A 25120-nucleotide genomic window follows, 5' to 3' on the forward strand; every position below is an offset into this window, starting at 1 on the left:
TGGTTACATGATTGGTAGACTTAAGTAGTAACTGCACTTGTATTTTTCTGATAGGTTTAGGATGCTGAGGGCAAAACTGGTGGGCAGGGTGTTAGGGGAATTTCAAGCAGATTAGGTAACCTTTATTGTGATTGGCTATGTGTGTTTGAGGAACTGAAGCAACTTATCTTATGACTATAGAAATGTGTGGCATAAGCAGTTTGTGATTTTTTTTTCGGTAACTGTTAAATTCATATTTAAATCTTGCTGGGAAACGGAAACTTAGGCCTACTGGTGACCCTGAAGCCTGTCAAGGCGACCCTCTCCAAGACCTTTGCACTTGCCCTTTCCGTGTCCGAAATGCTCTTCCTCCAGATGCTCTCAGTGCACACTTGTTCACTTCATTTAGTAAAGCTCACAGGTCAAATTATTTTTTTTGACATTTTTATTTACTTATTTGGCAGTGAGAGAGAAAGAGGGGGAGACAGAATGGGCACTCCAGGGCCTCCAGCCAGTGCAAACAAACTCCAGAGTATGTGCCAACTTATGCAACTGGCTTACCTGGGTACTGGGGAATTGAACCTAGGTTCTTAGGCTTTGCAGGCAAAAGCCTTAACCTCCATGCCATCCATCGCTAGAGTCCACAGGTCACATTCTTATGGAGACTTTAACTATATTGTATGTAGTGACCCCTCTACCTAATACTGTTTACCTAATACTCTCCAATAGGTTTAAGAAGTAATTTTATATATAGACACACACCCTACTGGCTTACTGTCTGACTCCTTTTTGGAACACTGACACATGACAGGCAACCAACTGTATCATTAGAGGTTTAAAAATGTGTATAAATTGGTTGTTCATACAAATAAGAGTTAAGACATGAGTACTGGGTGACTGAACTGTTAGATGTTTTGCACTGCAGGGAAAAGTCCAAAGCCACGTTGGCGACGCGCAAGTGAACTGCTCCAAGTACCTTTGCGTCACCCGCGAAGTGGAGCAATGAGTGGTTTCTTCAGAGCTGAGATTAAAAGTAGGTAAAGGTGCCTTGGGGAGCTGAGCTCCCCAAAGCACAGTTTCTCCGACTTGCGGACGTGTAGCCAGTGCAGACTTTCTGCGCCCAGTAACAGCACGCTGGCGCTGGGCGTGGCCACGCGCCGCCGTTGCCTGGGAAACCGTCGGGGCGTCCCGAGAGCCCGAGCACGCGCGCGGCGGGGGGGGGGCGGGCGCCGCAGCGCTGGCCCCGCCTTCCGCGTCGTCAAGCAGGCGGCGCGCCGACCAATCAGAAGAGGGCTGGGGCGGGGCGGGGCGGGGCGCACGCGCTGAGTCCCGGGAAGGCGTTCCCGCCGCCTCCCGCCCCGACTTCCGGGTCGCGGTGTTTGCAGGGAGCTCGGCCGCGTCTAGCGTCGTTTCCGTTGCCGGTGCTTGCAGCTGGGGAAACCGAGGCGGCTCCTGCTTCCCCTCTAGTTCTTCCGCTTCTGTCAGGTGGCCGCCGTCTCTCTTCTCTCCCTCCCTGCGCTGCTCGCGTGCGGCTGCGCCGACGGCGCCCGGGCTATGCGGGGGCGGGCGGGGGGGCGGGGTCCTGCGCGGACTCGGCGGGCGCCTGGGCCCCGGGGCGGGGCGCGAACCCTCGGCCCGCGGAGCCCGGGTCGGCGGCTGCCCGGCGTCAGCTGGCCCGCGCTCGGACCGCGAGGCTCCGCTTAAAGAGCCGGATCCGCCCGTGTGCGGAGGCTCGGTCCGCCCTGACCTGCGGGCATTTTTTTGAATTTGACAGCTGCGCAGGCCCTGTGCGGGCAGGATGTGTGTGGGGACGCGCGGCCATGAGCATCTTTATTTAGGTCTCTCCCCCTCACCTGCGTTCCCTCCTCCCTTCCATTTAAAACCTGAACAGTTCCTCGTGAGATCCAGCTCTGTCAAGTGTGTGGGTTTTGCGTTTTTTTTTTGTTTTTTTTTTTTAACTTAGTGTTTCTTCAGCCCCTGAATGAAGTCGCTGGGGTACCCCTCTTGCAGGGTTTGCAGCGTGTGTTTCCAATTTGTAATCCACTTGTTGTGTTTCCATTTGCGGACGCTCCCTGACTGGGTCAGCTGTAACAAATAATCCTTGAGGGTTACGAAAGTGTCTTTTCCTTAAAGACAGTTATGCTTGGTGTATCTTAATGTTGCTAAGAGTGATCCTCTCACTCCTGAACTCTTATTTCCTATTCTCAGTGAAAAATGGAAAATGGGATACCAACATGAAATACAGTTACTTGGCAGAAATATAGAACATTCTGTTATTCTTCTAATCCATTCAACAGCTTGGCAGAATTCTTTTGTTTGTTTGTTTTGAACTTTTTAAGGAGTGATAATTTGGCCAGCCATCATTTAATTAATCTAGGATGTATATATTACATCTATCCTTAGATGGCTGGTTAAACACTGCCACAAACAGGTACATTGGATTAATTGATTTTAACATAATTTTGAGAGTTGATGAGTAGATAACCTTACTAATTTTTTTTTCAGTTTTAGTTAAGGTCATTAAGCTTGTCTTCTATATTTCTGTTTTATTTTCCAGGAGAAAAATGTTTGTTTCTTTGTGGGAGTTCTTCTATGGGCACTTTTTTCGGTTTTGGATGAAGTGGCTGTTACGACAGATGACTGGGAAGTGTGAGCTGCAGCGGATTTTTGATGCCTATGGGGGTGCCCAGAGGACACACAGAATAGGTAATGTTCAAAACGGGGAACAGTGAAGACTAACGAAACTCCAACCCTGATCCACTGTGTCAGCGAACTCCTTTCCCTGGGTGTTCTGAGCAACTCACCTCAACAGTTACAAAAACTTCGCTGCCTGTCTTTGAATCCTTTCAGCTTTATATTGGATTGCTTTATATAAAAAGAAACTATTGCTGGGTGTGGTGGCACACGCCTTTCAAATCCCAGCCCTTGGGTGGAGGATCGCTGTGAGTTGAAAGCCAGCTGGAAACTACATAGTGAATTCCAAGTCAGCCTGGGCTAGAGCTAACCCTACCTCGACCCCCCCATAACGAAACTATCATCCCGTACGACCCCCCATAACGAAACTATCATCCCATATCCACTCAGAAGATGATCTTCTGTAGCTCCTTAAATTTATCCATTTTTTTTTTGTATTTGCTAGAGGGGAAAAAAATGTATCACTTCTCTAGTATATTTTCACACCTGTAATTTGCTGAGGTAGAAGGAGTGCCTTGAGTTTGAGACCAGCCTGAGGCTATAGAGTCAGTTCCAGGTCAGCCTAGGCTACAGTGAGACCCTGCCTCAAAACAAACAAACAAAAGTGCTGAAGTTTAGATCCATTTTTTTTTTCAAGTTTTAATTTATTTAGTTGAGAATGACACAGAGAGAGGAAGAGAGAGAAAGAAAGAATGGGCACACAAGGGCCTCCAGGCACTGCAAACGAACTCCAGACGCATGTGCCCCCTTGTGCATCTGGCTAACATGGGTCCTGGGGAATTGAGCCTCGAACCGGGGTCCTTAGGCTTCACAGGCAAGCGCTTAACCGCTAAGCCATCTCTCCCATGGTCTTCTCATTTCTTACTGATGAAAGGACAGTTACTAACTGCTCAGTGGAATGATAAGGAAAAATAAGGTTCAGGATCATAGCCACCTGTGATCACTGTGCACTTGAAATGTACTAGTCTGAATTGAGATATGTTTCTATAGAAAAATACACACTAGATTTCAAAGCTTTTTTATGACAAGAATATGTGAAGATGTCTTAATTGCATTCATGATAGGTAGGAGTGATAGTATTGTAGCTGTTGAATTGAGGTATAGTAAAATTAATTTCGTTTGTTCCTTTTTACTTGAATGTGGCTGTGGACATTTTCAAGATGCACATGTGGCTCACATGTACATTATATTTCTGCCAAACAGTGCTGTCTGTTCTCATGTTTCTAGAACATGCCAGCTCTTTATGTTTAATTGAAAATACTGCTCTGATCTTGAATAGAGATGATTGAAAATGCAGTGTGAGGTCATTTTGGGGGGGGTCATGGTAATAAAGGAGACTCGGGAAGGGCTGTAGCTCATGATTCTATGTTAAGTGGAAAATCATGAATTAACCCAGGTCCTATATCAAGTCAGTCTAGCGTAATTGTAGAGAAACCAATCTCTCTAAGGCTGGGGCAATTCCAATGGAACCATGCACCCAAGACAACACTGGAAGAATGATAGAAGTTGCCTCACGGTCACTGAATAATTAAAGCTTAATTACTTTCCGAGTTTTCTTACAACTTAGTGACTGACTTGAGTTATTGCCTGCTCTTCTGAGTTTCCCCTTTGCCCAAAGAACAAAGTGTCTCTTGATCAGAAAGCTCCAGGCTTTGTCAGTTGGTGTTTAATGGTGTGGGGGAAGAGCATGTTAAGGTTGTACTTTGTGGCAGAGGCGTTTTTCTTACAATTTACAACTTGCTGAGGAAAAGGAAAGGATCAGTAAGTGTGCCAGAGAAAAATTTTTTTTTAATTTTTTTTTGCTGTTGTTTATTTATTTATTTGAGAGCAACAGACAGAGAGAGAAAGAGGCAGGCAGAGAGAGAGAGAGAATGGGTGCGCCAGGGCCTCCAGCCACTGCAAATGAACTCCAGACACGTGTGCCCCCTTGTGCATCTGGCTAACGTGGGTCCTGGGGAGTTGAGCCTCGAACCGGGGTTCTTAGGCTTCACAGGCAAGCGCTTAACCGCTAAGCCATCTCTCCAGCCCCAGAGAAAAATTTTAATAGTCAAGTAAAGATGTCCTTGTCATTCTTGAAACAGAACCAAGAATGGAGAGGCCATTTGACTGAGAGTTTAAAGCCCTGGCTCCTGGGTGGCACTGTCGGCCTGGCAGGACCTCGCCCGCTCGCCTTCCTGCTGGCAGTGAACACCAGGAGTTGAGCACTCAGTCCCACGTGATGTTTGGGACCAGAGCTGCTGCTGGTCACTCTGGGGTCGGCACAGAAACAGCACACGCTGGGGAAACTAGCCTGGCATCACCTGTTTGTCTTGATAATGGTGTGTGTGCTTAAGACTGAATTAATGATACCTACTTCTCTGCACCGTAAGACTTTTAAAGTGCTTGCTGTATTCCCGTTCAAGTTCTGTCTTCTCACACAGCGAAAGTGATTCATGGTTGATTTCATGTTTTTACTATTTGTCTATGGACCTGAACAGGAAATGCGTTCGTATGGTAACATTCCTTTTTTTTTTAAATTTCAGAAAATTCCTTGACATACTCTAAGAATAAGGTAAGATCATAGTAAGGTGATAATTTTCTAGAAAATCTGAGTGTATTTTTTCCTTTACAAGGAAGTCTTCAGTTTCAAAATTCATTATTTTTACTGTCCTGCTACTGTCTTTGCTTTAAAAGCTTTAAGTAAAATATTCCCTCTTTAGAAGTTAACAGTACTGTTTTCAAAACACTTTGTGTCCTGTACAAAGGGGGGTATTTGTACATGCTCCAAGGTCTTGCCTGCTTTTAATAGTTGATATCTTTGGGGGAACAGGTTCTTAGGGGGAAGTCTTTCTCTGAGATTGTGTTTTCAGGATAGGTTAGGTGAGAGAAGAGCAAGCATTGTTGGTTAGAGGAAACCCTGCATTTTTACCTCTGATCCAAACTGAGTGCCGTGCTACGTTCATGTGTCTGTGGGTAACTGGAAAGGCCCTTTGTCGACTTGATGCCAACTTCTGGTGTGCCCCATTGTCTCTCTAGGGAATTCAGAGGGCTTTAGCTACCTTCCTGGTTGCTAGATTAAAATATCTGACAGACATCAGTTTAAAGGAGAAAGGGTTGATGTCACCAGTCTCAGGCTGCGGACCACGCCGGTGGGAGAGGCTTGGTGACGGGAGCTTGAGGCGATCTGCAGAACGCGCAGTCAGACAGCTCTGCTCTGGCACGCCGGGAGCCCAGCCCATGGCACGTGTGGTGCTGCCTGCGCTTAGAATGGCTCTTCTCCCCTTCAGTCTAGTCTAGAAAATCCCTGACATACATGCCAAGAGATTGGTTTCCATGGTGATTCTAAATCCTGTCAAGTTGACACTCAGAGATTAACCCTCACACCCAGTGACCCCCAGCTCATGCCTGAAGGTCGGGAGGCCACTTTGAGGAGCATCGTGTTTATGCTTTTGCAGGGCTCATTGCATCGTAATTGCTCTGACCTTACATAATTCCAAGCTGACCACATGGAAACAACGTTCAAAATGTCATAAATGTGGAGCCATTTGAGTGCTGGATTTGAGGAGGATTGTCTATGAAGCATGCTTTGTAGTCTTGAAATTACAAAGAGGAAAAGCTACTGAGCCCTTTGCCTGGCGCCACAGACCTCCACTGCCACCCTGACTCTTCTAGAGTGTGTTCCTCTGTTCTTGTCATCCTTGCTGGCCATCCCTTCTGAACAGCGTATGGTCCAAACACCATGCACACACTGTCAGGCCTGGGTCCTTTGTGTTCCTTCCATTGGCCAAGATGCTCTTCCTCCAATTAAAAGCTCAACTTACATTATCTCCAGGTTTTAGTAATTATTTGTGGGGGGGGGGACATCTATGTGTTCGGGTGTGAATGCGGCTCACGCATATATATCATGGTGTGTACAGCGGTCAGAGGACCACTTTCGGGGTGGTCGTCGCCTGTCTACCTCACTTGAGGCAGGAGTTTTCACTGTGGATTCTCATTCGGCTTCCCTTACCAGACTCACTTTAATTCTTCTGTCTCTGCCTCCTATTTCCCATCAGCACCAGCGTGCCACCTGCCTCTGCTTCCGGCTTTTAGCCTGGGGTCTGGGTATTGAACTCTGGTCCTCCAGTGTGAGTGTAAGCACTTATCCAGTGAGCCTTCTCCTGTGCCATCTTGAGGTTTTGATTATCAGCCCTCCGTGGACACTCTGACCACTGTCGTCTTGAATTGTACGCTCAGTGCACTCTCCTTTCTCCTCATTGTGCCAGCATGCTTTTCTTCTTAAGTTTTCCATTCTCTCCTCCTTGAAGGAAAAAACAAACCTTAAAACAGTAATTTTCTTGTTTATTAATGTACCTGCAGTAGCTGGAACTGTGTCTGGAGTGTTATAAAATGAATAGAAAAGGATAAACTAATTAGTAAGTGAAAGTCTCCTTTTCTCCAGATGAGTCTAGAGTTTCTTCCATTTGCTGCTAGAAGCAGGAAAAGGGCTGAAACGGGAGCTCTGCTTCCTCCTCCTGTGAGTGTATCAGGCAGTGTAACCACTCTCCCGCCGATTGTAGCAAGACTGAGCAACGTTCTTGGTCTCAGAATTGATTGAGACTTCGTGTGTGGTCAGATTCCATTGCACTAAGCTTACGTGAGACGGTGTAAGATACTACTTGTAAGAACTCCAGGTGGGGGCTAAGGAGATGGCTCAGCGGTTCAACGTGCGGGAGCTGCACACTTTTAACTGCAGCACTCAGGAGGTACAGCATGAAAAGGTTGTGGGTTTATATCTTGAACTTTAAAATTTTTATAACTTTTTCTTGGCAATTTCCATAAAGATAGACAGTATACCATAATCATAATCTCTTACCAACCTTCCTTTCCCCATCTCCCAAACTCCCCCTCCCCTGAGTCTCTTCTCTCTGGCTAGTTTCTCTTCTATTTTGATGTCATCTTTTTTTCCTCCTGTTATTCAGGTCATGTGTAGGTAGTGTCAGCCACTGTAGGTCGTGAATATCAAGGCCACTTTGTGTCTGGATGACAGCATTGTAAGCCGTCCTCCCCTTCCTTTGGCTCTTACATTCTTTCCGCCATCTCTTCCTTAGTGGTCCCTGAGCCTTGGAGGGTGTGACTGAGATGCCTCACAGTGCTGAACACTCCACTGTCACTCCTTACCAGCAGTTTGGTGAGCTTTGAGTCACCCTAGTAGTCACTGCCACCTGAAAAGAGAAGCTTCTCTAACTAAAAGTGAGATTGGCTTTACTATATTGGCATAAACATTAGTGTTTGGTGGGCATTATTATGCATTTAGCAAGACAACAGTAGTAGTTTCCCCCTAGGGCTTATAGGCTTTTGATTAGGTTTTCAGTTCCAGGCATGAATTTCCTCCCCTGGAGGAGGCCTGAAGTTCAGCCAGGGAGCGTTTGGTCTTTATTTTATTTTTTCCAGCATCCTGATAGCTAGTCAACAGTGAGGAGGATTGCTCAGCTCCATCTTGCAAATCCTGATTTTTATCACTTACCCATTGTTTGTATAAGTTACTTAGTTTTTCATCATGATGATATTAATACTCACATGATCGTTTTGGGATTAGCTATTCATATAAAAGCAGTCAATGAGAATGTACATTACTAATATTTTAAAAATTTTACAAAAATGAAGGATTCATGAAAACCTCTTATGTATTTTAATACTTAACATTACTATTGATTGTTATGAATATAGTGGTTTGAATCTAATAAGACATCTTTGACACATTGATCTCAAAGTAAGGTCTTGTTTGGGTATAAACTGTTGGACAGAAATCCTTTCACTGACTTAAAAATGAGTCTTGCTTGTGTATAGACTAGGGACTATCAACACATGCTAAAGACTGTTAAAACGTGTCAAATACAAACATTTAAGAAACCCCCAGGATAAAGAAGAATTCACAGAAAAATATAACAAGATAATTGAACGGAAACCAACATGCCCAAATTGTATTGTTCACTAGATCAGTTTTTGGTTTTTCACGGTAAGGTTTCACTCTAGTCCAGGCTGACCTGGAATTCACTATGTAGTCTCAGGGTGGCCTTGAACTCAATGTGAACCTGCTACCTCTGCCTCCCCAGTGCTGGGATTAAAGCCCTCATACCCAGCCAGATCAGTTTTTAAAGGACTAAAACCAATGATCTATGTTTGTACCTTTAGAAACTTCAAGAGGAAAAACAAAGCCCAAATAAGTTAAAGGGGTATAAACAAATGAGGTAAAAATCAATGAAATAAACAGACAAACGTAGCTATTACCAGCAGGCTCAGAAGTTGATTCTTTAGAATGACGAGCAATAGCAATAATATTCTTTCAACACTAACCAAATAAGTGGGAAACCTAGACAGTGACAGAAAAACAGATTGTGTTTGTGTGTGTGTGTGTGTGTGTGTGTGTGTGTAGTATTGCATGTTGTATGTACCATAAGGGTCTGAGAATCACGGAAGAAAGACCCCAGACTCAAAATAGTAAGTAAAAGCAAAGAGATTTATTCTGCAGAATCCACCAGCATGCAGGGGTGGACCATTCATACAGAATGGCAACCCGAGAGGAGCACACAGGCCCCTTTTAAGCCCAACTAGGGGAGTTCCAGGCAGGTTAGGTAATCTTTTAAAATGATTGGCTAGGCATGCAGCAGTTACAGTTGTACATCTGTGATTGGTTGGGGCAGAAGGCGCTAAGAGGTTGCGAAAGGTACGAAAGGGACATGTTTGGACATGTGTCCAGGAGGTGACTCAGCCCCCAGACCTTTGGGCATGCCCTTTATGGTTTTTCCCAGAAGTCTTGCCTGCCTCTCCGGGAAACTAAAACTTAGGCATAGCTATAAACTGGACCAAATTTGGTCCTCTTATGAACATAGTGTATGCAGGTGCGTGTAGTCTGTGCACATGCTTGTGATTGCCAAGACGAGGATGTGGAGTATCTTTCTGTATTACTCTTTGTTGTTCCTGTGAGATAGAGTCTCACTGTGCTGCTGGTTTTGGTCAGACTTACTGACCAGTGAGCCCTGGTGATTCCCCTTCTCCACCTCCCTTAGGACTGGAGTTCTAGCCATGAGGGTGCTGGGGATTAGCTCATGCCCGTAGGCTTGCATATCAGGGGAATTAATTTATGCCCTTAGGCTTGAATGTCAATGCTCTACCTACTGGGCCATGTCCCCAACTCCAAGAGGATATGATTTTTCGCAGGAGTGACAAAGCAGTTCAGTAAGGAACGCAAAGACTCCAGTAGTAGAGTGAGAATAATGGTCTGAGGAGATAGCAATAGAAGTATCAGGATGGCAAAAGGAAAACAACTCTAACCTCCATTTGTTACTTTAATTCTAATAACAGTCAAAAGGTATGAAAATGTTTTAGCTCTAGGGGAAATCTGAAGCAAGCTTGGTTTTCTTTGCAATTTAATGTTTGGTAAAGTTGATCAAATGTTTGCTCACACTTGAGCCACTTGGAATCTCTCTCACCCAGCTTTATTCCCACAAATAGGTTTTGCAGAAAGCGACGCGGGTTGCAGAGAGTGAAGTGGACCAGTGTGTGGAGGACATAATGAAGGAGAAGAGCATCAGCCCCGAGAAGGATGCCAGGTGTGCTGCTTCCTCTTGCTCCTTTTTAAAATACACTTATTTGAGAGAGAGAGAGAGAGAGAGAACAGGCACTACAGGCTCTCCAGCCATTGCAAAGGAACTCTACACGCATGCGCCGCCTTGTGCATCTGGTTTGGTGGGTCCTGGGTTATTGAACCTGGGTCCTTGGGCTTTGCTGGCAAGTGCCTTGATCGCTTTGGATTCCACATCTGTAGCCTGAGGTGTGGAGCCTACGTGCAGTTGTCGCTCTGCTGGGGGAAGGTTTGTGGCATCTCTCTCTGCTTCTGCCTCCTCAGGTCACTTGAGCAGTGAGGTCGAATGCTGGTGACAGTGGCAAGGCTGAAAAGCTTGAGCGGTTGCGTCCCCCACGCAGGCCAGCACTGTTAGCATACTCCCCTGCCTCCTCCATGGAGGTGTGTCAGTACTCTCCCCAGATTAAGTGATGTGTCGGGGTGTCCTTCAAGATTCAGTTTCGGTGTCCTCCTCCAGCAAGATGTCCAGTGAGAGTCAGGTGCGTCACTCTACATTGACCTACTGCACCACGGTCCTCAGAGCACACTGGATAGGTGCGCTGAAGGGCCTGCGTATGTGCTGAGGAATTGTGTAAGGATCAGGGGGTAGATCTGGGGTTGAAGGAGGCTGGTGGAGAATAATGAAAGAGCAGTTAGGAAAATGAGACATTCAGTTAGAAATCTGCAAAGTCACAGGGCTGGAGGGATGGCTTGGCGGTTAAGCCGCTTGCCTGCAAAGCCAAAGGACCCAGGTTCTACTCTCCAAGACCCACGTTAGCCAGATGCACAGGGTGTCGCACGCGTCTGGAGTTCTTTTGCAGTGGCTGGAGGCCCTGGCGCTTCCATTCTCTCTCTGTCTCTGTCTCTCCCTCTTTCTCTGTCAAATAAATAAATAAATAAAAAGAAATATTAAAATAAAAAGAAATTTGCAAAGTCACAAATACAGCAGAACTAGTGACTCCAAGGTTGCTTTGATGAACATATGAGAGACAAGATATGGGCTTGGGGACCTTTTGATATGTTGATGGGGTGGGTCAGAACTTGGAGCGTTTTAGCTTGGGAAACTCATGGTTAACAGTGTGTTAGTAGATTTTAGACTCTTGCTGGGCATGGTGTCACATGCCTTTGATCCCAGCACACTCAGGGAGGCAGAGGTGGGAGGATTGCTGTGAGTTTGAGACCACCCTGAGACTACATAGTTAATTCCAGGTCAGCCTGGGCTAGAGTGAGACCCTACCTTGAAAAACAAAAACAACAAAAATAGATTTTAGACCCTTTAAAAAGGGCTTGTTCGGGAAAGATAAGCTATTGTATTTGGGGAAACTGAGATCACCTGTTGTGGAGTTATGTGTTGCATATATACCTGGAATATTAGAAGTGCTGGTGATATGTGGCAGTAAAGAGCCATTCCTCTCACACCTTGCCCTCTCTCTTGAGGCCCTGTTTTATGGTATCCTGGTGATAACTTGTGCAGTGTTTGGTGAGTGAGGATGTGCTTGGTGCTTTTTGTGATCCCAACTAAAAGCCAGAACACACTTTCTAAACAGACATCTGGACTATGAACTGTAGGGAGCATTGCTTTCTTGTGATGAGAAGAATGATTTGAACACATCATTTTGTCATTTTCAGTTTTAAAATCTGCATGAGGACCTGCCTACTGCAGATAACTGGCTATAAACAGCTCTACTTGGATGTAGAGAATGTGAGGAAAAGGCCGTATGATTCTGATAATGCTCACCACGAGAAACTGCTCCTCAAGGTGAGTTGTCACTCTTCCCAGTTGCTGAGTTCTGGGAAAGTTCATCAGACTTCACTTGAGTAAGGGCAGTACAAATTCAGGATGGTTGTTTAGCCTTTAGTTTCTTTCCCCTGGTGAACTTAAAGTTAGATTCCATTGACATGGAAAGATTTGTAGTCAGCAACTTTTATCTGATTAAGTATTATTAAAATAGATTCATGTTTTATTTTAATGCTTTTAGTTCTTAAATAAATTGTAAATTCATAAAGGGAGATCTTTTCAACCAAAATGTGTAGGTCCAAAAGCCTTAGGTTTCTCCCTATGTTTTATCTAAGTTGCTCGTAGAAATTGGGTATATTTCATCAACTCTCAAATTGTGAAAGTAGATGACCATTAATAAATTATTTTGCCTGTCTTTTGGCTTAATGAACATTAGTCACCAAATAATGTCACAATAGACATTAAATACAATAAACATAAGAAAGTAATGAAGAAAATTACTTAGAACTTTCCAGTTTTTATTTCTGAAGTATAAATATGTGATGGTAATGAGGCACAAAAACTCAAAGCTTGAGGCCTGGGGAAACTCTATTGATCATCTAGTCTAGTCTCCTTTTGGGGGGGATTAGGATTCTGAGGCCCAGAGGAGATGAAGTGATTCGCTTTAGGTACTACAATGGAAGGGCCAGGTCAGGAGCTATTTCCTGCCCATCTTCTCCTATTCACGTCTTAATTTAAAATAGTTAAAGCAGGGGACTGAGAAGATGGCTCAGTGGTAAAGGTTCTTGTTTGCAAAGCCTGCCAGCCCAGGTTCTGTTCCCCAACACCCATGTAAAGCCAGATGCACAAAATGACATGTGTCTGGAGTTCATTTGCAGTAGCTTTACATGGGTACTGGTAACTGAACTTGGGCTGTCAAGCTTTACAAACAAGGTCCTTTCACCACTGAGCCATCTCTCCAGGCCCACATCCCATGCCTTATTGTGGGCATAACCATGCTTCTTGCTGAATTCCTGGAGAAATGCTAATGTTGCCAATTCTCACCTGCTGTTCCTCAGAGTGCAGGCAAGATGAAATCCAACCAGTGACTGGAGTTAGCTTCTGAGCATGTCTTTAATCCCAGCACTTGGGAGGCAGAGGTAGGAAGATTGCTTTGAGTTTGAGGCCACTCTGAGACTACATAGTTAATTCCAGGTCAGCCTGAGCCAAAGTGAGTCCCTACCTCCAAAAAACGGGGGGAAAAAAAAAAAAAATCCTGGCTCCTGTTGGAAAGGGCCATAGTTTCCAAATTTTATTTTAGGTGACAGGATCTTCCTTTTATTAGGAGTTCTTTATTCAACAGTGCCTAAAATTGCAGTGCATTGGGGAAAATGCATGTATTTCTGGTTAGCCTATTTTCTGGGTTTTTTTAAAGTCAACATCTGTTAGTCTGTGATGTTAGTGACTGAATTGTAAAAATGACTGTTTTCTTCACTGTTTTTCATTGACTACTTGGTTGGTGTCTAATATTTCATAGTTGTTCTTAAATCCTCAGTGGTAGCGAGTATATTTATTTAAAGCCAAGTGTTATTTTTTTCTTTTAAAACTAAAAATTTATAAAGTAGTGGTTACATAGTGTTGCAGTCCGGTTTGCATTGCTGGTAGAAATCACCCAACCAAGAGCAGCTTCTGGGAAAAAGAGATTTATTTTGGCTTACAGGCTTGAGGGGAAGCTCCACAATGGCAGGGGAAAACGATGGCATGAGCAGAGGGTGGACATCACCCCCTGGCCAACATAAGGTGGACCACAGCAACAGGAGAGTGTGCCAAACACTGGCAAGGGGAAACTGGCTATAAAGCCCATAAGCCCACCCCCAACAATACACTCCCTCCAGGAGGCATTAATTCCCAAATCTCCATCAGCTGGGAACCTAGCATTCAGAACACCTAAGTTTATGGGGGACACCTGAATCAAACCACCACACATAGAGTATTTTTTATTTATTTTATTTGGGGGAGAGACAGAGAAAGAGGCAGATAAAAGAGAGAGAGAATGGCATGCCAGGGCCTTCAGTCGCTGCAGATGAACTTCTGACACATGTGCCACTTGAACCTGTGGCTCACATGGGTCCTGGGGAATTGATCCGGGGTCCTCTGGCTTGTAGGCAGGCACCTCAACCACTAAGCCATCTCTCCAGCCCAGGTTAGAATATTATCAATATAATATCCTCATGAGCCCTCCATCAGACCTATTTTGGGGGGGATTTTCTAATCATCCACTATTGCAACAGAACGGATTTAAGCAGCACACAGAACAAGTTACCTCATCCTGTGTTCTTCAGCATGCAGTCCTGACTCTAGCTTGGTTTCATTAGGAAAATCATCTCATACATTGCTTAAGATTTCTGTGTGTTATTTAAAAGCCTGTTTTCTTAATTTTGTTTTTAGAGAGAGAGAGAGAGAATTGGTGCACCAGGGCCTCAGCCACTGCACTTGAACTCCAGACATTTACACCACCTCATGGGCATGTACGACCTTTCAATTACCCCACCTTTGTGCATCTGGCTAAGGTGGGATCTGGAGAGTCGAACATGGGTCCGTAGGCTTCTCAGGCAAGCGCCTTAACTGCTAAGCCATCTCTCCAGGCCTAAAAACCTATTTTTTTATGACAGCCTTTTTAGTTGCAGAAAACATAGTACATTTTTAGAGTAACTGAAAAGTTTTATAAGTACAGTCTTTGCTGATTAGTCTATAAAAGTTGTTTAATTAGAAGCATTCAGTTACTGGTTCTGTTAGCTATGAGAAGAAGATGAGGTCAGGTGGGACATCACTGTTTGTAATATGAAGGTGTGTTTATGTAGCTTTGGAATCTTCTAATGCCCACGAAGAAGTTGACGGCCAGGATCTCCAAGCAGTGGGGTGACATTGGTTTTCAGGGTGATGACCCGAAAACGGACTTCAGAGGCATGGGCATACTCGGATTAATCAACCTCGTGTAAGTGAAAATAAACTTTCTTTTCCTCACCAAATGAAATGACATGTAATTTCTAGTCTGGTTAACTTGTGATAAGAATTGATCTTGTTTCATACTGTCTCTAAATTTGAATCACTATAGTGCTCATATTTCTAACATTCTAACAACAGCATGAAGACATTGTATATGTGTGTGTGTGTGATTTCCTTACTTACCAGTGCTTTTCTCTTTGTCTTCCTGACCTTGCTTCTGATGCCTCGTTAAGAATTGTGTAGACTCTTCCTTACTCTTTTCTTCCTCTTGTCTGTTCTTTCTGAGCTCTGATTGCATCTGGGGAAAGAACCAGATAAGGTGATACATTCACTTCACAAGTCTTTCTCGCCACCTGTGACAACTGCTAGGCATTGCCACCTTTTCTGAGCTTATATCAACTTGCTCTCCTTTTTTTTATGATTGGGTACACACATGACGTCCAAAAATACGGGATTAAGTCACAGTTGGTAGAAAAGAATCTAGAAGATTAATTTCCTCTCATGATCCACATATGTATGAAAGTGTTTGATTTACAGATTGGGATTTACAGGTTATAAAATGTCAACAATGGAAGCTAACAATTAGGCTGGGTAATTGTTTCTGGGCAATTGAGCTTAGTTTGGTGATTATTGAGAACTTAAAGTTATATTACTGTGGACCAGACAGATGTGTGACCCCCCAAACAGATAACTGTATTTCTTCTGTCCTTGCTAATGCTTCTGTTTCATTGCCAGTAATTTGGCTATACCATTACTATAGAAGGAAGGGGTGAAGGCCAAAGGGAAGATGATGGATAATTTTTTTCTTATCACACTGAACGTGATATTGAACAGTACACACACACTGGAGTTGTAGTTCAAGAAACAAACAGGCGTCCTGACAAGTACACTTAGAATATTTTATAAATAGAATAAGCAGACATCAGAATAAGAACTCTAGAGGTTTTTCTCTGCCCACCCCCACCTTTTTCTAACTGGATAGGAAATCTCCTCTTAGGTCATTTCTTTGCTAACATAAAGGCTTGTCAGGGGTCTGTGTTCTTTACCTGATGGGCCTAATAATGCCTTGAGTTTAAATTTTGACTCAGAAACATTTGTGAGACATTGAAGTGATTTAAAATGGAAACAGGACAACTGTGGCAAGACCAGACTGTTGGGGGTTTTGTTAGTTTGCTTTTCTTGGGGGGGGGGTGATGATTTTTCCAAGGCAGGGTCTCATGCTAGCCTAGGCTGATCTGGCACTCACTCTGTAGTCCCAGACTGCCTTTGAACTCACCGCAGTCATCCTATCTCTGCCTCCCAAGTGTTGGGGTGGAAGGCGTGTGCCCCCAGGCTGGGCTAGACTGTCATTTTTGACAGTGTCAGTTACTTCCAGGTTTCTTGAGTTTGAGTGACGGCTCAAAAAAACTGATTATTTTGAAATGTTTCTAGGTATTTCAGTGAAAAGTATACCAGTGAAGCTCACCAGATCCTCTCCCGCTCAAATCATCCAAAATTAGGGTAAGCTGGGCCAACGTGAGAAGTGAGTGTCTTGCATTTGAAATGAGCAGATGATTTGAAGGCATTTCAAGGTATATCTGTAATTAATAGCAACTGTATAAGGGATATTGCATGATAAATCACTTAAGAGCCAACGTGATAATAAATTTGTATATTTCAAAATATTTTAATGCATGATATAGCTCATAAAATAGAGATTAGAACTTTTTTTTTTTCAAAAATACTTGGAGGTAGAAATAGAAAATAGCTTTGAATTAGGAAAATGAGAAGTAGCTTTAAAAAGTATGAAGTAGTGGGCTGGAGAGATGCCTTAGTGGTTAAGGCGCTTGCCTGTGAAGCCTGAGGACTCATGCTCAAATCTCCAGGTCCCACGTAGCCAGACACACAGTGATGCAAGCACGCAATGTTGCACGTACGCACAAGGTGGCGCACACATTTCAGGGGCTGAAGGTCTGCTGCACCCATATTCTCTCTCTGTCTTTCTCTCACAAAATAAAAAAAGTATAAAGTACCATGCAAATTGAAGTCATGTTATTAGCTTTGTGACTGTGTTATTTTTTATTATGATGCCATGAAGTCTTTGACAATTCATAATAATGTTAAATTGTACAACTGAATAACCCTGATAATGGGGAAGAACAAAATCTGGTTACCCAGTGTTATTTAGAAATCACTAAGGCCTGATGAATGTAGTTTTCTTTTTGGTTTTAGGTATCATGTGAACAGAGCTGTGTTTTGCTGTTTTAACTTTTATCCAGAAAATCAGTAGTCTTAAGAAAACAAGCAGTTTGGATCTATCCTGATTTATCTTACCATATGGCCAATACTGTGTGATAAATGAAACAAAGTAACTTTTCACAAATTTCTTACCCAATTTTCATTGAGTCTGTGAGATATTTGGCTAGCTGGTATAACTGGTCATGTTTCTGACATAGGTATTCTTATGCAATAGTTGGAATCAATCTCACAGAGATGGCTTATAGCTTACTGAAGAGTGAAGCTTTGAAGTTTCATCTCTACAACTTTGTCCCTGGAATACCAACAATGGAACACTTTCACCAGTTTTATTGTGAGTATTAGAATGGGTAATTCTAGATTTTACTAGGAGAATTTATTTATTGGGAAGGCATTACATATATTTATATCAAGTATAAAGCTTATGGTTATCATTTTATTGTTTAAGGTCCTTGAAATCTAGGAAAATAATGGAAAATGGGTCCCTAAGAGTATTTTCTATTTCACTTTCTATATTCATCGATAAAAAAATAATAATAAAGAGGGGCTTGGAAGATGGCTCAGGTAATGCAGCAGTGTTTTACAAGCATGATGACCCGAGTTCAAATCTTCAACATATGCCCAGCATGTTGGTGTGCACATATAATCCCAGCACCTGGGGGATTGCTGGCTAGCTAGATTAGCTAAATCTGTGAGTTCTGGGTTTATTGAGTGACCTTGATTCAATACATAGGTGGAAAGCGACTACAGAAGACACCTGATGTTCACCTGTACCCTCCCTACACCCAAACACACATACGCATGTGTGCCTCCACACACTAACTGCTGGTTTCATTTACTCACCTCCAATTTTTATGTCAGTTACCACTCGGCTAAAACTGATTTTATCAGCATTATTTGGTACCAAATACAATTGTCGTGATTTTTCTTCATGCTATTTGGTCCTTTTTTAAATTATTAGTTATGTGTATAGTGTGTATGCAGCCATGATAGTACCCTTAGCTGTGGGTGTTGCATTGTGGGGGTGGCCTTCAGTTATGGGGGAGAGGCAATGTCTCTGTGCATAATGACCCAACTTATGGCTCTAGCAGTCTTTCTGCCCCTCTTTGTGAATTTCCTTGAGCCATATTGGGTTCATTTTTAGGTCTATTTCAGTGACAGGAGGCCTTGGGAGTCACTGTGTCTCTGGATATCTTGTTTGGTAGGAGTTGAGTGCTCTCTGTGTCTTATCTCCTTCACCCTTGTGCTGATGATATCAAGTTCACTGAGAAAGCAGCACTCTTGCTCATTTCCCCAATTACTCTCTGGCTTCTGGTGGGGTTCTGCATCCATCTGATAAAGAGAACAAATTCTCTGACAGAGAGTGAGGTCAGTGCAAGATACATGGATATCCATTATTTTTGAGAGAATTTAATAGGTGTAGACCCTCTTGTAGCCCATTATTGGTGGGAGCTTGATATTGGGGAGCAGGCTTGTTTTTAGATATGGTCCTGACTTGTCTCCCCATTCCAGGTATGGGTTCTGTTCCACTGAGCAGATCCGTTAGCCAAGTCAAGAGTAGGCTGTGTGCCACTATTGTACTTGTGTGAGCATCCCATCAGGCTGATTGCTGTTGAGTAGCTTAGACCACGAGTGGCTTAGACAGATGGTCGTTTCTCCCCAATCTTTCATGTAACACCTTCTGGTACTAGATAAGCTAACTGTCTGGGGAATGAGACTCTTCCAGTTTCCAGCCAAGTCGTTCCATGCTCTGTCCCAACAGCATATGGTGTCTTCAGCAGTAGGGTCTTACCATTAACCTTTGGTGGGTCATCAAGTACTCTGACAGAATTCTGTCTTCTTTTGGGAAACTCTGAGACTCTGATCAACAGCTCATTGTGGATGTTACCCACATGCTGGTACTGGGAGTTACAGGTCAGTGACAAGGGAGAAGAAGGGAGAAAAATAAGGTGATATAAAAGAGAAAGAGAGAAAAGAGAGAGAGAGAAACAGGAGAAGATTGAGGATAGTCTTTATTATACCCTTTCCAGGCCCCTGTGAATCAGGTATGCTCTCTAAGCACCTGATGAAGGTTTGACTTTTTAGTATGTCTTTAGGATGTACGATTTTATGGTACCATTTCCATTTGGGTCCGGTCTTTTGTTCCCCCACTCCCTACCCTTACCCTCCCCTCCCACCCCACCATCCCTATTGTCCAGTCCTCGAGATGTTTATTAGGTATGTTAGCATCATGGGCAGATTCAGGTTAGGAGCCACAGATGATTGAGACCATGTGACTGTTAACTTTCTGTGATTGGGTGAGTTTGCTGAGAATGATTTGTTCCAAGTTTGACCATTTTTCTTCAAATTTCATTGTGTCATTTTTCCTTACTGTTGCATAGAATTCTGTCGTGTAGGTATACCACATCTTAGTTATCCATTTGTTTAATGATGGACATCTGGGTTGATTCCAGCTCTTAGCTATTATGAATTGAGCAGTGATAAACATAGTTGAGCAAATATCTCTGAGCTGAGGCATGGAGCTTTTAGGGTAAATGTCCCAGAAGGGAATAACTGGGTCTGTTGGTACCTCTACAGTCATCCTTATTTCTTTCCATAGTGGTTGTACTAACTTGTGTTCTCACCAACAATGGATGAGAGTTCCCATTCTCCACAATCTCACCAGCATTTGTTGTCAATAGATTTTTGAATGTTGGCTATCCTTACTGGGATAAGGTGGAATCTCATAGTTGCTTTAGTTTGCATTTTCTTGATGATTAGGAATGATGAACATCTCTGAAGTGTGTATTTGCCATTTGTATTTCTTCCTCTGAGAACTCCCTGTGCAGTTGTTTGACTTTTTATTGTTTAGGTTTTTGAGTTCTTTGTAGATTCTAGAAATTAGACCACTGTCTGATGTGTATCTGGCAAAGATTTTCTCCCATTCTATGGGAAAATCTATTGGCTTTGCTTACTGTTTGTTTGTCTCTGCAAAAGCTTTTCAGCTTCCTGAAATCCCAATGATTAAGTGATTGCTTATGAGAGAGGGAGAGTGTGAGAGAGTGAGAGAATTGGCACACCAGGGCCTCCAGCCACTGAAATCGAACTCCATATGTGTGTGCCATCTTGTGCGCATGTGTGACCTTGCACACTTGCGTTACCTTGTGCGTCTGACTTATGTGGGATCTGGAGTAAAACATAGGTCCTTTTGGCAAGCACCTTAACTACTAAGCCATCTCTCCAGCCCCCTGCTTAGTCCTTTTAACAGTAGTGGACATCTGTGCTCACACGTTTCTGCTTCTGGTACCATAATCATCTGTTCTTTTTTTGTTTGTTTTGTTTTTTGTTTTGCAGTACTCAGACATTTTATTAGATTTTCACCCAAGTCTGCATCTTGCTCCTCCCTACAGTGTGTGTGTTTGTGTGTGTGTGGGAAAGAGAGAGAGAGAGAGTTGGACCTCATGTGCACATACATGGTTCAACTTGGAGTGTCTTATTTGATCAGAACAACACCAATGACAGCAAAAGCCGGGCAAGGTTGTGGGAGGGTTTCTGGCACCTTTGCCAATGTAACTGAAAAGCAGGGAGATCCAAGTTCAGTGGGAGAGCCTGCCTCAGGGCAGTACAGTGGAAGGCCAGAAAAACACCCAGTTCCTCCTCTGTCCTCTGTGTGTGCACACAGGCATGTGTATCTGTACACAGGTGTACACTGCACACACACATGGACAGAAGAAAAAAGAGTTTTTAAAAAGCAAGAATAAGACTGCTATTCTCAGCCTGGCTTTTGTAACCACAAAGCCAAGTGGTATTTTCCCATAGGCTTCAGTTTTGGATTTTTCTTATGTATCCTAGTTCACAAAAATCTGTTTTATTGTGTGTCAAGAGATTAACATGAAATCTTTCTTAAACTGGCTTTCTTTTTTGGGGGGGGGTATTTATTTATTTGAGAGTGACAGACACACAGAGAGAAAGAGACAGATACAGAGAGAGAGAAAGTGAATGGGCGCGTCAGGGCCTCCAGCCACTACAAATGAATTCCAGATGCTTGCGCCCCCTTGTGCATCTGGCTAACGTGGGTCCTGGGGAATCGAGCCTCGAACCGGGGTCCTTAGGCTTCACAGGCAAGCGCTTAACTGCTAAACCATCTCTCCAGCCCTAAACTGGCTTTCTTATAAAGTAAGCGTTGGAATATTCTGGTTCCTAACCTAGTGTTTGGCTTACGGCCATTCTTATTAAAATGAAATTTCCATTTTTCTCATGCTAGGCAATTTAATGATCTGCCACACTTTGTACAGTCAGTGGCTTTTCTTCTGTTTAGCTGAAATTAGTGACTTAAATTCCTGGTTAAAGAGCCTGTTAGAGGAGACAGAGCACAGAAGTCTCTATTCTGCTATGTGATTAGTCTCTCTACCCCATTTGCCCTTCAGTGAAATGGGGAACTTGTATCACATTCACGTCATGGGCTTGTTGTGAGAAGAGGAGCCCGTAGTACACACTGTAGAAGTACTTTTAAAATGGGTGTAATGTAGTCTCAGGCTGGTTTGAAACTCACAGTGATCCTCCTGCCTTGGCCTTCTGAATGCTGGGATTGAAGGCGTGCACCACCATGCCCAGCTAATGATTTATTCTCTTTAAAGACAGAAAGTGCTGATAGCTTATTAAGTTTGTTAAAAGTACCTAATCAAATTTGGAAATCAGCCCCTGGTCTTTGTCTTTGCATAGCATTTTCTTGTTAGTTCATGTTGTTCAGGGATCTCTCTGGAATAACTCTCTATCTGTTGTCAAGGTATCTCTTATATAAAGGGATTTAATGGTTTTTGAGACAAAAGAAATGTATATTACATCTTTTATTGGAATTGCTGTTTATCTTGAGCATATAAATATATGTTTTATAAAGTTCTGCAGCTCCCCCGTCATTGTATTTGTTTGCTTGAGAGGGAGAGAGCAAAAGAGGCAGAGAGAGAGAACGGGCGCGCCAGGGCCTCCAGCCACTGCAGACGAACTCCGGACGCGTGCGCCCCCTTGTGCATCTGGCTAACGTGGATCCTGGGGAATTGAACCTGGGTCTTTTGGCTTGGCAGGCAAAATCTTAAATGCTAAGCCATCCCTCCAGCCCTAATTATTTTAAGATGATCCCTGATTATTGAATTTTAATATGGAACTTAAATGATGGATGTTTACTTTGTAAAAATGAGCTAGTGTGATGTGATATTATTCCTGAGCATAGTCTACTTTTCCTTTAACTGCAGGTTATCTTGTCTATGAGTTTGACAAGTTCTGGTTTGAAGAAGAGCCGGAGAGCATCATGTATTTCAACCTATACCGGGAGAAGTTTCATGAGAGAATTAAAGGACTCCTAATGGATTGCAATGTGGCACTCACTTTAAAAATGTAGTCACCCATAGGATCTGCTATTTCTACCACATTTTGCACACACAACAGAATTTATATGTTGTAATAGAAATTATCTGATCAATTACACTCATATATAATTTCCTACAAAAATACTTGAGAAATTCTATTTAAGAATGCTAGTGGACAATCAGTGTATGTTTACAATGGTTTATACACTGTTCTCCAAAGGTCCCTTATCCTTCCAAAGATCCCTTCTGGAGCCACGTGAACTACAGTTTGGAACTTAGGACTTAGCCCGGTAGTGTAAAGTCAAAATCAGGTATTTATATCTGTCAGTTGGTTTTCATTTCTATGTCTTGTAGCTCTCAACTTGGTGTCATGTTCAAAGCTCTTCCAGATTGGTGTTTCAGTCTAGACATGGGTGTTTTTCACCTGCTTCATCGTCGTCTGTTGTCTAGGACTGCGTAGACCTTCAGGGCTGTCTGTGCGTCTCAGTCCCTTGTCAGATGTCTCGGGGTAGCAGGGAGAGTGGAGGCTTGCCGGAGACGGCGAGAATCATGGCCTCGCTTTGGGAGCATAAGAAAAGGAGAGGATGAAAGTCTTGGTGCTTAGCCTTTTCTGCGTCTAAAGAACACACTTTCAAAGTGTTACGCTGAGGTGTATGACATTTACTCGTGGTCAGTATTTGCATTCCCTCAGTTATAGAAAAGAACCTGAGGGCTGGAGAGGTGGCTCACTAGTTAAAAGCACTTGCTTGCAAAGCTTGACAGCCCAGGTTCAATTCACTAGTCCCCACATAAAGCCAGATAAACAAAGTGGTACATGAGTCTGGAGCTGTTGTGCAGTGGCTGGAGTTCTTGGTGCTGCCCATATTCACTCACTGTCTGTCTCTCTCTCTCTCTCAAGTAAATAAATAATATTCTAACAAAGTAAAGAACAGAACCTGACCCAGTGTTTTGCTGTGAGGACCTCTATGAAAGGAGATGTATTTGCTCAGAAAATCTTGAATATACTCCTAAAACATTTTTTTTTAAGGTAAAGCTGTCTTGCCTGGCATGGTGGCAGACACCTTTAATCCCAGCAATCTGGGAGGCAGAGGTAGGAGGATTGCCATGAGTTCGAGGCCACCCTGAGACTACATAGTAAATTCCAGCTCAGCCTGTGCTAGAGCAAGACCCTACCTTGAACAATCAAAATAAAGAAAGGAAGAAAGAAAGCTGTCTTTGTCTTTACACAAGAAGAAAATATAAGGCTTTAAAAAAAATTGCAGCTGAATATCATTGTTTTATTTGACTCACTGTTTGCCATTGCTGTCTTTGCTTTGAGTCTGTGTTCGTGGGTAAAAATGTATGGACCTAGTCTGCAATAGTCTGCAATGCTACAGTAGCCTGAGGATAATGACTGCATTTTGTAAAGCTTTATTCCCCGTAATCTCAGGAGGGCAGTACATCCTACCAAGGATTATGTATGACGAGATGTGTAATGGGACGGTTTCTCCTTGATGTGTTGTAAACATTTGTTCTCGGAGCAGAACTAAAAGACTTTAGAGAGAGAAAAGTTTGTGTGATCAATACATTCTCCTTAAATCCTATGGAAACCAATTGATAGAATTATAACTTAACCTAAAACATGATGATATTTTGCACATCTTTTGTTGTGTGTATGAACATCTCTCAAGTATTTTAAGGACTGGCTTGTATGAGACATAGAAAGACTCAGTGCTTTTCCCTGATTGGTCACGTCTTTTGGCAGACTTCTCTAAATTTATCAAAAGAGAAGCAGGGTGAAGAATACCAGTTGGAAAAGAAAACTGCAGTGTTACACAGCACATACATTGAAGTGCATGAGTTCAAATTATTTTTTTCTCACTAAGATAACACTATTTTTAAAAGTTGGTCCACTTAATATACTAGTAACAATATAGCTTTTCAGTGTTACAGGAATTTAATAATTGATTTCTTGCAGGGGACTTCTTAACCCTGGGAATATATTCATATAGTTTTTTTAAAAAAATGTTTTCATTCTTACTGTCCAACTAGTTTTATGATGTGTAGCAAAATCCTAACGGGTCATGTTTTCATTGTAGTACGATGATAACTGTTTCATGGAAAGAAAGTCTATTAGTCTTTAGATTTTGTTCTGAAAATACTTCATTTTGTATTTTGATCTTTCAGTAGCTGAGATCTTGAAATGATTTAAACCTTTATTGGTATATTTAATAAAAAGAATGCTTGAACTGTCGAAAGGGGGAATTATAAGTAATTAAGAGCTGCCTGATCTAGAGGGAAAATAATGATCCTAAGATAATGTCGCTATAAAGTTTATTCCACATTATGTTCTTTAAGCTCACCTCTGGCCATTTCAAATAATTGTATAGTGGGCTGATCTGAAAGCCACTCCCCACTTTATAGGTGTGATGGTGTGGCAGTCACTCGGTCACTGGTTGCGTATGTGACTGGCGCAGTGACCCAGGGAAAGAATACTCTATCCAGTGTTTCTGCCTCCTACCTTCCCATCCTTCCAGCATTTTTTTTTTGTGCGAATCTTATTTATCTTTAGAATTTTATCTGCCT

At 42.9% G+C, this 25120-nt stretch overlaps 1 protein-coding gene across 5 annotated transcripts; it reads left to right on the forward strand.

The window, feature by feature from the left end:
- Positions 1-1343: 1343 nt before the first annotated feature.
- Elmod2 (ELMO domain containing 2) lies at positions 1344-23672 on the forward strand. Of its 5 annotated transcripts, none has more exons than XM_004655832.2 (9): positions 1344-1464; positions 2537-2685; positions 5196-5224; positions 10147-10244; positions 11885-12014; positions 14834-14967; positions 16410-16478; positions 17414-17547; positions 22442-23672. In XM_004655832.2, the coding sequence occupies exons 2-9, from the start codon at positions 2544-2546 to the stop codon at positions 22585-22587; spliced, it is 882 nt and encodes a 293-aa protein (XP_004655889.1). In that variant the 5' UTR covers positions 1344-1464; positions 2537-2543; the 3' UTR covers positions 22588-23672. The 5 variants fall into 5 exon arrangements, 4 of the variants coding, with proteins under 4 accessions (XP_004655889.1, XP_044987361.1, XP_044987362.1 ...); XR_006632937.1 differs by lacking the exon at positions 1344-1464 and adding an exon at positions 1698-1896 and having other exon boundaries at positions 17431-17547; positions 22442-22574; XM_045131426.1 differs by lacking the exon at positions 1344-1464 and adding an exon at positions 1700-1896.
- Positions 23673-25120: the final 1448 nt, after the last annotated feature.

Source organism: Jaculus jaculus, chromosome 12 (assembly GCF_020740685.1).
Source record: "Jaculus jaculus isolate mJacJac1 chromosome 12, mJacJac1.mat.Y.cur, whole genome shotgun sequence".
Taxonomy (NCBI): domain Eukaryota; kingdom Metazoa; phylum Chordata; class Mammalia; order Rodentia; family Dipodidae; genus Jaculus; species Jaculus jaculus.